Source organism: Podarcis bocagei (genome assembly GCF_964188305.1).
Source record: "Podarcis bocagei genome assembly, chromosome: 4".
NCBI lineage: Eukaryota > Metazoa > Chordata > Lepidosauria > Squamata > Lacertidae > Podarcis > Podarcis bocagei.
In genome coordinates, this window is record NC_138128.1 from 48,243,835 (window position 1) to 48,263,025 (window position 19,191).

The window sequence follows — 19,191 nt, forward strand, 5'->3', positions numbered from 1 at the left end:
TTCCCATGAACATGGACTGCATCTTTCCATTGACTTTCTATGAGGGGAAAAATGCTGAACTATCTTCCCAAATGGGAGGAATGCCTTCATTTGGGGCTTCTAGAAGATAGGCTAGACTGTACAAAGCATTAAAAACTGTCCTATTGGGAACAATTCCGGCTTTTCCATGGAGATGGTCTGGATGCGCTAATGAGTCTCTTGCACCCCTGCTTTCTATTGTGCTGCACTGATGTTCATCGTTGTTTTATAAAAGGCTGCGCTTGGCAACTGGTCAGCTCTTTGCCAGGCCCTGTAATTCATGAGTATTGTACATGGGCTGTAGTTTGCTTAACACAGCAATTCATGTATTTTAAATTGCTCCATAGCTCTTAGCCAATAAAATTACAGGTTTATTATGTGCATTTGGATCGCTTATTTAATCAGCAGCACCTCCGTTACAGCAAATGCTATGTTGTCAAGGGAAAAATAAAAAATGTTTGTCAAGTTTCCTAGCTCTTTCCGCTTGAATTGCTTTCTTAATGATTTTTTCGTTTCAATATAAATTCAGCATGATATATTATAAAGGCTGGGCTGTAGGTGTTTTAAGAGCACCCTAGATACTGTTGAAAGCAACCTTATCAGAGGCTGCTTCCACAGGCCTGATGACCTGATGTCACCTTGTATCGTTTGCTCCAAAGCGGGGATGGGGGGAACGGGGATGGGGGATGGGGACGAATGTTACAACACTATCTCCAGTCATGATCTAGGGTTGGTTTCAAATTAGCAGTTGAGGTATGGTCAGGCTGGCATCCTCAGGTACCTAAGGTGCCTTCAGCACAGCCCTACTGGTGCTCAGTGTTGTGGGGGACAGGGGTCAGGGTGTGCCAAAGCCCTGCTACTATTTCTGCAGCAGAGTCCCTGTCTCCAGTACCCTAGAATCACCTAATCAGTATGAAAGGAGAGTTTTTAAGCCACTGTATTCTCCAGTGCTATGCTTTTAGGAACACTGAAAACCATGCTGGAAGCTGAAGTTTGGGAGTAAGCTGAAGATTGGGAATAAGGTATGGCAAGCCTTCATTTATGCATTCTGCCTCCCCTCTCTCCTTTAAATCCTTTCACATTAGTAAGAGGTGGGGAGTTCGGGACATTCCTCCATTGCCTCATTAACAATTACATTTCTCAGAAGAAGCAACAAAGGGATCATCTCTTTGAATGTGGTCCTCACAAATAGGGAAGAACTGATTAACAAAGTGGAAGTAGTGGGAACCTGGCACCAGCAGAATCAAAGTCCAGATCAAGGGAAGTAATAGTACCACTATATTCTGCCTTTGTCAGACTACATCTGGAGTACTGTGTCCAGTTCTGGGTGCCACAATTTAAGAAGGATATTGACAAATTGGAACGTGTGCAGAAGCGGGCAACCAGCATGAAGCAGGGTCTGGAAGCCAGGCCTTATGAGGAATAATTGAGGGGGTTCGGTATGTTAACCTGGAAAAGAGGATACTGAGAAGAGAGATGATAGCCATCATCAGATAGCTAAGGACTGTTGCATAGAAGATGAAGCAAGCTTGTTTTCTTCTGCTTTGGAGAGTAGGCTTTAAGTCACAATAAAGGAGATTCTGACTAAACATCAGGAATAACTTTCTAATGGTAAGAGCTGTTCAGCAGTGGCATGGAAGGTGCTTTAGTCTCCTTTCTTGGAGAAGAGGTTGGATGGCCATCTGTCATGGATCCTTTAATTGAGATTCCTGCATTACAGGGGCTTTGGAGCCTTTCCAGCTCTACAGTTCTGTGATCTACAATTCAGTGGGATTTAACTCTGATTAGATGTGGCTAAGACTGCAGCCTTAGACATGTTTAAAGTATGTGAGACTTGGTTAGTCATAACTAACTTCCATTGATTTCTGTGGATCTAATTCTAAGCAGGGGAAAGACTGGACTGAACCCCCTAGATCTTGTAAAGGTAGCTTATGTTCAGAAAGAACAAAGGCAAACTGCCTCGCCTGATAGTTTTATCAATACTTTTGGCTTTTGCAGTTGTCTTCCTCTTGATCAGTGATGTTACTGTCTCCCAGAATGTGTTCAGCAATTTATGGCCATCAGCAGCTTCTGTTGTTCCCCTGCTGTTCATTAGCTGTTCTAAGGATAAGAGGTAGGCGGTAGAAAGCCTTGGGGAGTATCAGTAGGAATCGGGCAACCTCCCCTTCCTTCCATCCTTCCTACTGCATTCTCTTTTGTGCATTTCCAGGAAGAAAGAGCTATAGGAAGAATAAAGCTTCTGTGTAAGGGTTCGCAGGAGCCTGAGAGTTAGCTTGACTCATTTATTTCAGAATCCTCACTGCTGCCTGCCCCCATGTAAAATACTTCTCAGTGATCGTTAATGCTGAGCAAATGGGCAAGCGCTGACCTCATTGGCAAGCTGCAAAGCTGCCCCTCCCCTTTCGTTGAACACTTGCATCATCTTCAGAGATGGAGGAAGTTTGTCCTGTGTGCTGGAGGCAGAGGGATCAGAGCAGGTTCCTGCACTGCTTCCCTCTCTACCTGCACTTGTGCTGCCACTTGCTCCTATGGCTGAAAAATCTTGCGAACAGCCACAGAAAAAGGGAATTAAAGGTACAGTTAGCATTCCTTCCCCCCAGGGGATGGAGTGGGATTTTGTCCCTTCTTGTGATTCTGCTTTGAATATCCAAGAAAATCTGGATTCCAGTTAATGCAGCTGTTGCCTATTCTATTATTTTTTTTAAAAAAAAATAAAGAATTGTAGAAATGGGGAAGCTTCTTCCCCTGGCTGCCCCCCCCCCACATCCTGCCTTTTCTTTGTCTGAAATTTGTTGGGCTTTGTGTCTTTTTTTTTTTTTAGAGAGAGAAAAGTGTCAGGTGTTACTGTGTCAGCATTTTTGTTGGACTGCATTACTTTTTGCTTGTCTTCCTTCCTCCCACTTGGGTCTGCAAAGGCTGCTCAGCCCATATGGACTGCTTCGCCTATGCTCCCAAGCACACTCCATTTGCACCTGTGGTCTCCGCCTTGCTACTCCTTGTCTCTTTCTGAGAATGTCTCAACGCTTCAGCACTTAGAGAGGCAAGGAACACAAAGTATTGTGCAATATGTGAGGCATGCATGGCAGGAAATCCGTGTAAGAAGATATTGATTGGTTTGCCTCTTAGATCCCTTTATTTTGTCCTGTTACACGACCACTTGGGACTGGACAGATCCTTCTTGTATTGCTAGAGCAGGCATCCCCAAACTTGGCCCTCCAGCTGTTTTGGGACTACAACTCCCATCATCCCTAACTAACAGGACCAGTGGTCAGGGATGATGGGAATTGTAGTCCCAAAACAGCTGGAAGGCCGAGTTTGGGGATGCCTGTGCTAGAGTCATGCAAGTGGGGTGTACCTAGGGGTTAGCCTCTGCCATGTGTGCGGGCAAGGACACAAAAATGGTGCCTCTCAACACTGGGTGAGGAATCGGGAAGCTGGTGTGGTCTGTCACAGCAGCCCTGCAGAGCCCCCTGCCTAGTTGTCTGGTGGTTAGTTTGTGCAGTGGAACTCCCCATAAGGACACTGATATTTGGCCCTCCATCCTAGTGTGGCTGCTGCTCCCTGTTCTCTGCTCCTCCTGCTTGTCCTGAGAGCGGCCTTTCAGTTGATGTGGTGACTGAGAAATGTCAGGCAAGGCTCTTAATTTACCTCAGACATATTGCTTTTCCCTGGTATCTTTCCACCATGACCAATTTTCAGCACGTGCACTGCTGGAAGTTTACCCCAGAGAGCAAGGGCCATTGACTTACATGGGGTTACCTTCAAGTAAAGTGTGCACAGGGATGCAACATCCATGTTAGTGCCTTTCTGCTGGTGTCTTTTGGAGTAACGAAAAGGCAAGTGAGGCATTGTCAGAAGCCTTGCCATCTTGTGTACACTCTGTCCTCGGAGTAAGCCCCATTGAACTTGCTGGGATTTTGAGTGGACATTCATAGGCTTGTGCTGTAAAGACCCAGTTTAAGAGTAATTTGTGAATTACGTCATTTTTCCCTCTACAGACTTTGGTTTTCTTTTTGGGGGGGGGGGGCGCGGAAGGCGTTGATACAGCTCCTTGTCAAGGGTGCAAGGGAGCCTAGGTTCACCTCTGCATGCAAGAAGCATTACCCATGGTGGAGGAGTCGATATTGTGTTCCCCACCCCTGAAGGCATCCCTGTTTAGGGAAGTTTTTCATGTTTGATGTTTTATCGCGTTTTTAATATTCTGTTGGGAGCTGCCCAGATGGGTGGGGTATAAATAATCTATTTATTTATTTATTTATTTATTTATTTATTTATTTATTTATTTACATTGCAACAGTTTCTGGAAGGAATGAAGCTGGGCATGATTTGGTGAGAAACCATAGCAAGGGCTCCTCGCATATGACCTGAAACCTTCATGTTACCGGTATTGACATAGGAAGTAGTGACAATATAGAAGCTCCCCCAACACCAAAATAATGTTAGGCCCTATGCAGGCACTGTTTTTATTTCAGAATCTGGACATAGCAGACTGTAAGAATGCCCACTACTTTTCCTTTAGTATAAGTGGTTTTGTTTTTTGTTTTTTTTTAGGTTCAATGTGTCCTCAAAGCCTCCAAATTCTCTAGCATTCATTGAGGGTTTGTGGTGTATCCTTTATTTCTTCAGGAAAAACTCAGGGACTCTTCTCATTACAGCTTATCCACACTTATAAAGTAGCACTGCCTTTGCTTAGTTACAGAACCCCTCTACCATCTGGTTCCTCTGTTCTTGACGCTAACTTCAGTCATCTTACCAGTTCAATAAATTCCTCACCTGGTGAAGGATTTGGCAAATGAGTTGAATGGGCATTACCTACATAGGAATAAGCGGTGAAGTCACAAGGAGAGAGCAAGTAGGACATGCTGTACCTTGCTCTGAAATGCTGAAAATCTGTGACAGGATGGCAAGGAGTGGATTTACATTCCTTCATCGCAATAAATTTGCTTGTATGGAAGCAACCAACCGTTGTTCTTTATGGCTCAACATCATCATAACATCTTATGGGTCTTTCATAAAACCCTCACAATCTTTTAATAATTCCACTCTGAGGTAGAACAGTTCTGTTCTGTCTTGGATTAAGCATGCCTAAGCGTTGAAGACAGAGATGGGAGATAAATCTGATTTGGATCACATTTTAATGCAAATTCATGAGTCAATATCTGACCAGAGACATGCAGCTGTCCTTTGAAACTTGCATATTCGCTGAATTTTGCAGTGCCGTTTTCCATTGTCTACAAAAATACATATTTTAGGTGGAAATGATCATAAAATGCATATGTGAGTAAAGATAAAATATAAAAATGCAGTATATCAGGCAAAATTGAATGTAAAATCTGTATATTTTTTTAAAAAATGCACCCTAAAATATTTTCATAATTTTTTTTTAATTGTAAACTGATTTGGAAATGTGAAGTGGAGGCTGGGGGGCAAAATAAGAAAATCAAAGAATCCGAAACTGAGATATTTGCCCATCCCTAGTTGAACGGGACAGACAGGGGGAGGACAATAAGAGGGAGGGGTACCACAAGAGAGACATACCAGAATTTTCTAGTGATATCTGTACCAGTGCTGGTATATGGAGGGTGGAGACCAAAGAATTGCTACAGCACATAGCTACAACAATAACTTATACCCCAGGAACCCCTTGCAGTGGTGGAAGATCTAGAGCAGAGGTAGCCAACATCATGTCCTACATTACATTTCCCATCAATCCTGACTATTGACTATGCTGGCTTGTTTCAAAAACTGCTAAGGGCACCATGTTGGCTACCCTTTTACCTGCAGAACACAGTACCTGTGGCAGCGATGCAGCCTGTACCTCTGCAAAATACATTCTCTCTCTATCTGCCATACCGATACAATGCTTGTACAAATGGAGCATTCTTGGGATAGCAGCAGACGAAGGGTAGATTATGCTGAGTGAAAGCGTGTGCATGATCCAAGGTCACACATAATACTTGAATCCCAATTTCACAGATTCACTCAGAGCCATCATCACTTCACTTTCTTTGTCCCTATTTATGTGTTTAAATAAGCATATGCAGGACAGGAACCCACAGTTCTGCCTCTTTCACCTTGCTCAGCATTGAAATGCTCAGCCGTAATGCTGCATTAGCATTGCTTTGAATTCAGCATCCTTTTTGGATGTGTGTGTGTACTCCTATTCTTTCTCTCTTTAAAATAACAAAGCACTTAAGTGTGTAAGAAAAATTGCCCATGACAGCTTTAACTGTGCTGTTTCACATCTCCCGCAGCAGCAGACGTTACTAACACGAGAGATCTTTTAAGTAGAAAGAAATGTATTTGTCTTATTTGCTTGGCTTGAAAACAGATGAGCAGAATTTTTAAAAGAAGGCGAAGAAAATCAGAACTCTGCATGGAAACAAAATGCTTTCATTTTGTTGTAAAAGTCAGCGTGTTTCCCCTAATACACATGCACCCAAAATTGTAACCTCCCCTGCCCCTGCCTTGCAAGGACAAATCTTTCAACATATTTTCCACAAGGTCAAAATTTGCAAGTAGCTATTGAAAAACTTCTCTCTTCCCCCTCCTCTCTTTTGGCAAATATTCAGATTAAAAAGACAGGTAGTTTTGTACAGCAGCTATGCTAATTCTGGCAAAGATTTCCTCTCTTGTACCTCTGCCAAGAGGCCATGTTCTCCTTCTATACGAATGCCTTTCTTGTCACCTGAGGAACCGACAAAACGCTGTTATTAGGGGAACAAGTGCACTGCATTCAGCCAGGCCACAGGAACAAAACAGGGCTCATTTTAAAGATGTATTTTCTATTGTATTGCTGGTAATTTCTATAATATCGGAGGCAGAAATATTACATGCTATGGCGTCAAGTGATAGATTTCTACTGAATACCTAAAACAGGGCTTCCAAATCGGTGGCTCCATAGACCACTAGATGGCCCATGACATATCTGTAAGAATACAATTAAAATCATGCAGCATATAGCAGCAGCAGAAGAAGAGTTTGGATTTGAGATCCCACTTCATCACTACCCTAAGCAGTCTCAAAGCAGCTAACATTCTCCTTTCCCTTCCTCCCCCACAACAAACACTCTGTGAGGTGAGTGGGGCTGAGAGACTTCAAAGAAGTGTGACTGGCCCAAGGTCACCCAGCAGCTGCATGTGGAGGAGCGGAGACGCGAACCCGGTTCCCCAGATTACGAGTCTACCGCTCTTAACCACTACACCACACTGGCTGTCTTCCTCACTAGCAACACTGGCTAGCAGAGCACATTCATCTTTTAAATGCTTTTAGATACTAGTTTTTAATCATTTTTAGCTGGGAATTTTAATGTTCTGTTTCTTTTTTTTGTAAACTGCTTAGGGCTTGTTTGGTTGTTTTTCAATTAAGTGGAATATAAATTAAAATAAAATTTAAAAAATTACAGTAGCTACAGTTGGCAGCAAAATCTTTATGTGGTTCATCAGAACCCTCAGCAATTATCAAGTAAGGGGGAAAGTTTGGGGGCCACTGGTGAAACAGCTTATCCATGGTCTTTCTGGCATAAATAAACTTTAGGACAGGGGTGTCCCAATGCATTTGATGCCTGAGGCAAAGGACAAGATGGCACCTCTCATTCCGAACACACATGGCAACTGGATTGGCAGGTGAATTTTACTTCAGCACTGGCAAAAGGATAGCACTCTCCAGCTCTGCTAAGGGTCATGGACTAGCTTAGCAAGTGCAGGCCAGGCCAGAAGACCCACACAGCCCTGTCCTCTAACACCTCTTTGTCGCCCTCAGCCACCTAGCATCTGCCTCCCATTGCCAGCACTACTGCAGCACATGGTGGCTTCAAACCACATATAGGTGTGGATAAGCATCCAGAGATAGCCATTCATTTATTTTATTAGTGGATTTATGTCCCATCGTTTCTCCAAGTTGCTCAGGGTGGTGTGCATAGCATTCTGGCCTCCATATTATTCTCACAACAACCTTAGCAGGTCTAGCTATGAGTTGGCGACTGGCTCATGGTCATCCAGGGAACTTCATGCCTGAGCGGGGATTTGAACTCTTGGCTTCCCAGGTTCTGGTCCAACACCCTAATCGCAGTACCACACTGGCTGTCTCAGTTTCACATTCGCTGAGAATGAGGGTGGATAGGAGGGCTTGCTATCTTGTTGTTTAGTCATTTAGTCGTGTCCGACTCCTCGTGACCCCCTGGACCAGAGCACGCCAGGCACTCCTGTCTTTCACTGCCTCCCGCAGTTTGGTCAAACTCATGCTGGTAGCTTCGAGAACACTATCCAACCATCTCGTCCTCTCTCATCCCCTTCTCCATGTGCCCAACATCAGGGTCTTTTCCAGGGAGTCTTCTCTTCTCATGAGGTGGCCAAAGTCTTGGAGCCTCAGCTTCAGGATCTGTTCTTCCAATGAGCGCTCAGGGCTGATTTCCTTAAGAATGGAGAGGTTTGATCTTCTCGCAGTCCATGGGAAACCACACGAGGGGAGAATGCTCTTGGGCTTGAATCCTGCTTTCTGGGTTCCCACGGGCATCTGGTTGGCCACAGGATGCTGGACCAGATGGGCCACTGGTCTGATCCAGCAGGCTCTTATGTTATTGTCTTCCACACTGTGTAGATTGAAACATGGACTGTATTCGATACTGCTTGTCTCAATATGCACGGCGATCATAGGACTCCGAGCCTGTGATTTCCCATTTGCTTGCAGAGGTCCTGTAGCATTTATTTAGCCTTTAAACATATTAGAGGGCTGTGTGTGTGTGTGTGTGTGTGTGTTTGTTTAATCCTCCTGTCCCTGTGGGATTTCCAAGAGCCAAATTGCTGTTCAAGGCCAGATTTGGGTTATATGGCTTGCAGTCACAGTTTTCCAGAAGTCCAGAGGCTTATTGTTACAGGCATTAGGCTCTTGTTTGAAGCTTGGTATGGGAAAGGCTGAACGTGTACCCGTTCCAGGTGCATAACATTGCTTTGCCAACATTTGCTTCCTCAACTGACTTGTTCAGAGGCCTTTTCTTCTCTTTTTCTTCTCCTGCCTTCCCTCCAGCAAAATTATTGACAAACATTTCTTTTCTAAAGCATCCTTGGCAATACAAACATTTATTGTATTGATCATGCTATTCTTGTGACCATTTTACAAAGTCTGGTGGGCTCTCCTCTCCCCACTTCTCACTCATTGCCAATTCCTGCCCTGTGATGGTGGGTCAGACAACTGGTTTGCCTTGAGCAGAACTTAATGTTGCTTGCCACTGCAAGAAACCTCTCTGCAGTTTAGGTTTTGATTGGCAGGTTTTGATTGCAAAATTACTAGCAGCACTGCTTTTTGCACGGGGTGTGAATGGCAGATGATTCCATTTTTAATCACAGAACCACCAAGCCAAGGATCAAAAGAATAAAAAAACCAAGAAGAGCAAGGCAGTTGAGGCATTCACCCTAACTTAATGTCCCCCCTTCACATTCAGTGTAACAAGTTTTAAAATATAATAGAATCAAACTCTTTGGCAATCCCCAAAGAGGCAGATAGCCCTCACTCTAGTTACACTGTTATTCCTATTATTATATTTATTTATAATGAGAGAAGGGCTTCCCACAAAGATCTCAGGGCAGGTTCATGTGGGAGAATACAGTCCTTCAGACAGCCTGGGCCTAAGCCATATATCACTAGGTTGGATAGTTAGAAAACACATTGCTAAGATTTTCTCCAAGCACCTTTATTGCTCAATTTGAGAAGAGCATCTCTGTATCCCTTGGAATATTGCAGAAGGTTTGGGGGCACAATTCTTGGATCAGGTGATGCTGTGCAAACAATGCAATATCTGGGTTTTTTCTTTATGTGAATCCCCTAACAATGACTAAATAACAGTAATCAGGTGGCCCTCCATGGCACCCAGAGCCCCCTCTTAAATCGACATAAAATGTTCTGTTTACTGCACAGAAAGCAGACCACGTTTTATTTCTAGCCTCCTATTCAAATTCAGGCTGAAAACTCTTGTAGTAATTACAGGAGGATTTAGTGCTTCTATTCCCCGCCCCTGCGAGGGAATGCCTGTCTCCGGTTACTGCTGGAAGTGTTATGCTCTTGGAGCACTGGCATGCTCTAGCCCCTTACATTGTGCAATGGATTGTCTTCTCTCAATTGCAATTTACAGTGTTGCAGAAAACACCAATGAACAAAGTCCCCACCCCCACCCCCAACTAAGGGCAACACATATGAATAATCCTTGCTGTCCTTCAGATAATCTGTCCAGGATAAAAGGCAGCATATAAAATGTAAAAGCAAGTAGAAATATAGATTGCCCTTCTTATGAGTAGTCTACTACCCCAAACATTTTCTTTCCCATTTGTAAGCACCAAAGGGAATTAATGGACCTTGAGAACTAGGTTTAGAGGCAGATTTAGGGGAGTGCAACTGGTTTGTCCACACTGGGTGCTGAGCTGAGAGGGTGCTGCAGGGGGCGCTGCAACAATGACAAAAAATGGAAGGCAACAGGTGGGGTGGTGGTGCTTAATTTTGGCATTGCACAGGGTGCCGCTCAAATTTTAAGTCCAAGCTCCACCACTGCTAGGTGCCTGGAAGTCTTCACTTTCACACGGAAAGACTGAGTTTCAGTGAAAACCTTGGGATCATTGTGGTCACTTCCCTTAAAGGCAAACATGAAACCCCAGGGGTTTCCTTCTGTAGAGAAGAATTACTGGAGATCCACAAATCTATAAATTACCAGACAGCTTGGAAGCATCTGAGCACATTCAGTAGCTGTGCAGACCTTTCATGCTCGTAAAATTTTACACGGAAGGAAAATTACTTTAGTTCATTAAACTCTCCTTGTGTTCCTGCCAACTTTAAATTGGAGAAATGCTTTGCATATATATCCATGCACCGAGATAGATGGCTCTTTGTTTCTAACAAATTAGAGTGTAAATGCATTCAACTCCTTCTGAGGCATGATGAAGAACTTCAGAGACAACTAAGAAGTGTCAAGTCAAAGACAGTCTCATGTATCAAGGATATATGGTTATTAGGGGAAGAGATGTTTGATCACTTTGGATAGACTACTGAGATGCAGTCACTGCTGATCCCATGCATTGGAACCATCTCTGTTCTCAAAAATCCTGCTTTATCAGCACAGAGATTAACATAGCTCATCTACAGGGCTGGCCACATATTTACAAAGTATAATTAGTAAAGGGACTGCGGAAAGAATGAATCCAACTTCCAAGCAGGCAGTGTATGGGAAAAAACCTAATAAAAAATACCAAAGGGAAATGAATGTGGAAAACAAAACCGATTCTTCCAGCCCTTTTTCATCAGGGACAAAATGTACTGTTGTCTTCTTGCTGAAAGCATGTATTTTTTAATGTTATAAATATGGTAAACATACAAAAAGTTATATAAATATCATATTCCCCCCACTATAGTCCTCAGCTATAGTGGTGCTATAGTCCCCAGAGGGGTTTAACAATCAATTGCTGTTTCCAATGAACTTTGGGGGTTGTAGCTCTGTGAGGGAAACGCACCTATTTAACAACACACAGTATTCTTAATAAACTACATTTCCCAGGATTCTTTGGGAGAAGCCATGACTGTTTAATGTGTTATAACACAGCTTTAAATGTATAAAGCAGATGGGACCTTATTGTGACATAAACTTTTGTAGGCAGTCTTTTAGCTACTGAAATAAAAGGTACCTATAGGCATTTTTAAAAGAAATCACGAGGCTCTAAGATGTGTGTAGCTAAAAACCACTAAAGAAGAATTGTTGATTCAGGTTAGCAAACTGCGAAATGGCCCCAAACATTCTTGACAGGCAGTATTAGCTTCTTAGTAAATCATTCAAAATACCACTCTACCAGCACCGATAAACAGAATTCTTTGGCATTCTCACAGTGTAGTTTTGAATGCAGTCACAATTACTAAGTTATTGGGCAAGCCAGCTGAGAATTTAGATTACAAAGTCCCTTTCATCAACTCATGGAAGAGGCTCTACACAAAAGCTTGGTATTATTTATAATTATCAGACATAAGTCAGGGTGAGATAATCTTTCAGGAGATGCAGGGAATATTACTCAGTCTTCTTAAAGCTCACAGCAAAACACAGGGGAAATCTGGGTAAAATCCCAAGGTATTATGAACAAACACGGCAAGGAGGAAAACAGCTTGCAAGTATCCCAAAGCCCAGAATTTAGAATCTGAAAAAACCTACTACGTTATCTAATCATTTCCTCTGCTAGGCTCCAATTGTTCCCCATAGTATCTTTGCTAGGACTGCTAGATGGCCCTGCTTCAGGTAAACAGGCATTCCCACTAGAGAAGACATCTTGCTTGCTTAAAATAACAGAAGCCTGAGCTTTATCTCTATATAAGTCGGTTTAGAATAAATACGATCTCCACTAGCTGGCGGTGATATGATTTAAGAGTCCTCTATCATGCATTATAGGACGCTGCAGCAAAAAAAGACACCATCATTTATTTTTATTGATTCAGCAACCCACAGTGGATCATATCTTCCAGTCTTTCCTTTTGCTAAGATACCACCCTCAAAGCCTTGGGAAAATTTATCTCTCTCTCTTTTAAGGTTGTGGTTTCATTTTTCTTAAAGCTACAACGTGCATCATAGGTCCAAAGACAGGGCAGAAAACATGGCAGGGAGAAAGAGGAGAGGGAAGGGGAAGAAAACCCTCTGCCATTTCTAGCTTGTAATTCCCCTTGGAATCAATCACAGATGAGTATGGGTAAAGTTTGGGTCTGGATTACCTCAGAGATACCACAGATCAGTGTGATATACAACTTACAGAGCCCCAAATTGCCAGCTCTTTAAATGTGAGGGGAAAAGAGAGAGCTGATCTTTACATTGCAGAGACACTGACTTCAGAGTACAGATAATAGCTAATACGTTAAAACCTTTTAATGGAAAGCAAGGCGTTGGAGGCCTTGTGATGACAGTTGAATGTGATAAACTGCCAGGATAGATTGAAGACATTTGCATAGTCTTAGGAAGCAACTGGATCTCATAGAGTGAACGCCTTCATTTTGTAACTGGTAGCCTGATTTGCTGCTTACAAGTGGAAGGCCATGAACATTTTGCAGCTAGATCTATTTCAGCATTGAAGAGAATGTAGTGGGGTATCTGGTTCTGCTAGGGCAAATACTTTTAGGTGCACTATGGAACTCCTCTGCCCTCTCCTCTCCCCGTGTGTCCCCTATGGTTTACCAAGACTATGTCAACTTGTGCACTCCCAGAGAGCTCCTCCTCAGTCCTTTTTACTCTTGTGTCATGCTTAGTATGTTGTCTGAGCATGGGCTTATGGTTAAGGTCTCTCCTTGTAAACTACAAACGAGGTTTGTTCTTGGCTACAACTAGTGGTGAGCAAGGAGAGACCTTAACCATGAGCTTGGGTGCTGATGACACAAATCATGGCTTCGCTTTGTCATGTCAACCAGACCCATATCCCTCTGTATTCAACTTGTTATACGAAGAGGTGTGCCATATGTGAAGGAGGGAAGGAAGGAAGGAAGAGTTTGCAGTATAATTCACAACTTGAGCACCATGAATGGCAAGTAGCCATGGGTTGCACAATGGGGCACTATCAAGCAACTGCAGTGAGTTGATTTTTTTTTTAAAGTAGAGGAGGTGAGGATTCATAGATGCAATGGAGATATTTTTGATTGCCTATTCTTTTTCTTTTTCTGTATGAGTGCCACTAGTGCTTTGGCTTATTCAACTGAAGGCCAATTTAAAGAGAGTGAACACAGGGCTGATCCATCCACGAGGCAGACTGAGGCAGCTGCCTTGGCAGTATCCAAGGGATGGTGCCTTGGATGGGGAATTTATCAGGTAGGAAGTACTATTTGAACAGGAAATGAATGTGAGGCAGCTTTTGATGCTACATTGGCTGTTCCTGGAAGGCAACTTAGTATCCCGCTCATGGAAATTTATGGATTGCTGAGTTAGCTAGATGTATTCCAAAAAGCCACCCCACCAATTACAAAACAGCACAGAGCACATGGGGTGAGAAGAAAGGTTAACACTAGCAGACAGTTCAGAAAGGTGGCCAGCATTAGCTCATTAGCAGTGCTGAACTTTGAGACAGAGAAGATGTATTGCTGTATATACAGGCCACATCCATACCATACATTTAAACCACTTTAAACAGTCACAGCTTCCCCCAAAGGATTCTGGGAGCTGTAGTTTGTTGAGGTTGCTAAAGTTCTTAGAGTGGTCTGACAATGAATTCCTCTTCACAGGGAACTTTGGTGTGAGGAGAATAGGGGCCTCCAAGCACCTCTCAACACCCTCAACAAACTAAAGTCCCATAAGTCTTTGGGGGAAGCCATGACTATTTAAAGTAATATAATGCTTTAATTGTATGGTGCTGTGTTACCCTACTAGCTTGGGACACATCTCTACAGATACCATCAATCTACTTTTTCTACAGGGGGACGCAGGTGGCGCTGTGGTCTAAACCACTGAGCCTTGGGCCCTCCAAAAACAAGATCTGCAAAAGCGAAAGCAGGGAAAGGCCAACTTGTGCAAACAACTTTGACTACACAAGCACGTAGATCATCAGTGCCAGCTGTATTAAAGGGAGTTGAACTGCCAACAACAGCTGTATTAAAGGAAGCTGAACAGACAACAACAGAGGATATGGCTGTAGGGGGATCTGATACTCTTCTAAATGAAATGCTACAACAATTTGCAATTTTAAATAAGAAGGTAGATGATCAAACAGCAAAAATTGACCTAGCCACATCCTCTATTACAAAACTATCTGAACAAGTGGCACAACATTCACAAGCAATTGGGAATTTAAAAGACGCCACTTCTGAGAATCGGAAATTGGCTGAGGCCGCAAATTTAAAAGCAGACCAAGCGAACCAGAAAGTGGGCGAATTAAAAGGAGAGGTAAGGCCACTACATAAGCATATTAGTGACCAGCAGGTCTACCTGTCTATGGCGGAACTGAGAAATCAGGAAAATAATTTAAGATTACGATCTATCCCAGAGCTTGAGAAAGAAGACTTGATTGGTTATTTGACAGCAGAATTTTCTAAGTTCTGGGGTATAGAAGAAGATAAAGACTTTAAAATAACAACTGATAGATAAATAGGTACTGCTCCGGTGGGAAGGTAAACTGCATTTCCGTGCTCTGCTCTGGTTTTGCCAGAAGTGGCTTAGTCATGCTGGCCACATGACCTGGAAAAACTGTCTGTGGACAAACGTCTGCTCCCTCGGCCTGTAAAGCTAGATGAGTGCCGCAACCCCAAGTCGTTCGTGACTGGACTTAACTGTCAGAAGTCCTTTACTTTTTCTACATTCAAAGAATAAACCCTTCTGGAACATATGATTAAATTTGGGAAATTTAGCTCAACTGCACCAAGGGAAAACATTTCCCACTGTAACTCTGTCTTTCTATAGTATTGTGTGGGATGCATGTACAAATAGATTATTTCTTCCTTTGAGACTGCTTTTTCCATAAATGGTGCTGTATCCAAGATATCAAGAGAAATTCAGAGTGACAGAAACTAACTGTGCTGTAATTCATCATCATTCACTAGGAAATGAAATTCGTCTTAATTACCTTCAAAAATAGCAAGAGCTTTCATTTAACAACAAGGGTAGGTAGGAGATACCATTATCAGAGGGAAAAGCATTTCTCACAGGCCAGTCAGGTCATGCTTCACTGGAGGCCTCTAGGCTTGGGCTAATTCAGACATAGCTATGATCCTTTGCACATACAGCGGGGAAAGTGAAAGACAAAGGCTCTCTACATGGCACCAATGCAGTGTTTTGGCACAAACATTGGAGGGCACATCTATTAGCCATGAAGAGATCTTTGTCTAGTCAGAATCTCTCAGACTTTTTACCTCACAAGGCTATTAGGCAGAAAAAATGTGCAATGAGAGAACCATGTATGCCACCGTGTGCAAAAGGTAAGATCAAGATGAAAGGAAATAAATAATATTCCTTAACTTATTGGGAACAATCCAGAGAAAGAGAGATGTGCCCAAGACTGAATTATCATGGACAGGGGCAGACTTTTGAATTTTTGCACCCTGTGCAAGGCCAATATTTGATGCCCCCACAGGTCTCAGGGCGGTTCACAGGATAAAATCACAATATAAAAACACAAAATACATAATCAAAATAAAAACAAGAACGACCCAATAACCCCGCCCCCCACAAATAGAATTTAAAACACACATACACAATATTTGTAGTAAAACATAAAAATAAGCACCCATCAGGTATCTTCAATGAGTAAATTAAAAGATCAATTTAACTATCAAAACATTTTAGCCATTGGTTTCCCCCCACCCCACAATTGCAACCATTCATAGAAGCTATTTAATAGAATCATAGAATTGTAGAGTTGGAAGAGACCCTGAGGGTCATCTAGCCCAACCCCTTGCAATGTAGGAATCTTTGGCCCAATGTGAGGCTTGAACCCACGGCCCTGAGATTAAGAGTTTCATGCTCTACCAGCTGAATTATGAAAGGCAATTCATATTGTGATTGATTAATTTTGAGTCCATCTTCACTTTCATGTCTCATACATGGATCTTTTCAGTTTTGCACCCCATCAGCTTAGTGCCCTGTGTGGGAAAACCTCCTGCACCACCCTAAATCTGGTGCTGTCTTGGAGTAACTAGACATGGGGAGGACTGTGTTTAAGCCTTATTTAAATTAGTCGTGCTTTAGGACTCAGCTGTATGCACTCTGATTTAGACTTGTAAACAGCCACATCTCTCGAATTCCTTTGAGGTGTCTAGGATACTATTTTCTTTCTTTCTTTTATGCCACAAATAACTAACATTGGTATGTTTATGGGAAGGTGGGGGGGGATTGAAACTAGTTGTGTTTCTGAACTTATTTGAAAGGCTGTATTGATCTCAGTGATTTCAATGATATTTAAACCATAGCTGTCAACTTTTCCCTTTTCTTGCGAGGAATCCTATTCGGAATAAGGGAATTTCCCTTAAAAAAAGGGAAACGTTGACAGCTATGATTAAAACATGTGTAAATTTCTTTGGATTTCATCTCTCCAGCCCGGCCCCAAAAGTGAGATTGGACCAAAGAGGCAGCTTCTGTTGCTTATAGTTCCTTGCTGGGTAACATCCCAAAACAGGGTCAAGGAGAGAGAAACTTTCTCCCCTTTGTTCAAAAATCTCTCTTTAATTCTATACCTCTGAGGTTTTCAAATGCACCACTCTCCAAATTTCCCCCACCGTTGAATAGGAAGTGGCTTGTTATGTGAGAACGTCCTCTGTTCAAGGCTGCAGTTTGGGCTTGTCTGCTCGGCTTGTGTGTGTGTGTAATTTATATGGGTGGCGCGTTATACATTTTGTCTGCATTGTATGTATATATCACAAATGCCTCAGGCAGATCTTGCTGCTTGCCAGAACCCTACACAAGGTTGAGGTCCAAAGGGATGGTTTATCATCTCGCTCTCTTTCATCACGGTTTTCTATCACTCAGAGGTGGGAGGGCAGAATTATTATTTGATAACTACGGAGTACCTGAAAATCTACACTACTTCTGCTACAGGCAGGGTCATTACTCTAGGTTTGCTATACAGCAGTATAAATTGAACCTGAACACATAACAAGCTAAGTCGCGTGAGGCCTGACACTTGTAAGCCTTTGGATGATGGAAGATGTAACAGCAAAGGCCATTCCAGAATATATTTTTTAGATGTCCCAAGTTGTGTGGGAAATGGAGTTCAGATCTAATAACTCACATTGAGTGCCAAGATGGAAAAATCTTGGATGTAGGTTGTTATGCTGATGTGTCTACTGCAGTGCTAGGGAACTTGTGGCCCTTCAGGGGTGGTTGAACTTCAACTCCCATCAACCGCAGTCAGCATAGCCAGTGGCCAGGTGTTATAGTCCAACAACATCAGGACAGCCAGAGAAAGAAAGAGATGGGGGCAGGGAGAGATAATAAGCCACCTCCACCCCTAGGCTAGAGTGCTGAGTTAGGTATGTGATGGTTCGGTTCATCCTTGCAGCTTGAGAATCCAAACTATGCAAGAGGAAGGAAATATGCTAACAACTAATGTTTGCAAAACTGGGTGTACCAACTAATTGGACAAGATTTCTCAGATTTTGATTGTTAATTTATTTAAAAGCTTTTCTGATGTACTTAATATTTATAAAAAATATCTAAGCGATATACAAAAATACAACACAAAGGCAATAAAAGTGTATACGAATAACAGATCCGACATAAACGCCAGTTAAACAGTATTATAAAAACTCAATAAAACTAGATGTCAGAAAGATATCGTCGTTTCTGGTGGGGGTTCTGGATACTACTACTACTAATATTTATGCCCCACCCATCTGGCTGGGTTTCCCCAGACACTCTGGCTGGCTCACAGCATATATCAGAACGTACTAAAACATCAAACATTAAAAACTTCCTGATTTAGGGCTGGAAATCTTCTTTATTCCCCCAAGTAATTTGGATATATTTGAGTCATATGAAGACATGAATGGGTTATGGGTCTGCAGTTTAGGCTGTCATCCAATGCACATTTTCATGGGAGTAAGTCCAACAGAACTCAGCAGGACTTACTTCTTAGTAAACAGACAGAAGCTTGCACTGTACTGTAAGTCAAATAAGCCCAGAGGAAAATGTAGGGAGGAGAAAAGCTAACAAGGCTAACTTTGGTGTTTTATTTTATATCTCAAGATGTTTTGAAATTGAAACAAAATGTTTCTAGGTATGAGGATGCATTAAGCTAACAATTTCTCCTCATTGGCCTTCTCCCCGCTCCTTGCTTGATCCTATAATACCCCAACTTTACTGGATAGATGCTAAGCTCTCCTTTTGGGTGGTTTCAGATGTATTTTGTTATCTATAAATATATTCAGAAGAGTAAAAGTAGGTTCTTTCTCCCCCTCCCTCTTCTTCTCCTCTCAGGTGATTCTCATTCTTACAAAACTGTATGACTTCAACTTGGGAAGTGTTACCGAAAGCTCGCTCTGGAGGTAAGCAGATTATATATCACAGAGTATCTCCTGGGCAAATGTTTGCTGCATGAAATGTGAATGTTTGGGATGACAGACGGAGAAAGAAAAGCTGTACCCTTCCCCAAAGAAATGTGAGGAAGCCTGTGTTTGCATTTGTGTATGAACATCATGGGCAGGGGACTTTACATTGCAGAGAAGCTGCCTTGGGATCTAGGGGTTCTC

The 19,191-nt window shown here is 42.6% G+C and overlaps 1 protein-coding gene across 1 annotated transcript in view; it reads left to right on the forward strand.

The window, feature by feature from the left end:
- The window catches only part of SORCS3 (sortilin related VPS10 domain containing receptor 3), a 403,927-nt gene that overhangs the window by 125,016 nt on the left and 259,720 nt on the right, over positions 1–19,191 (forward strand). The window contains exon 2 of the mRNA XM_081191998.1: positions 18,920–18,987. Within this exon, the coding sequence (XP_081048124.1) occupies positions 18,920–18,987 (68 nt within the window). The remainder of the gene's footprint in view (positions 1–18,919; positions 18,988–19,191) is intronic.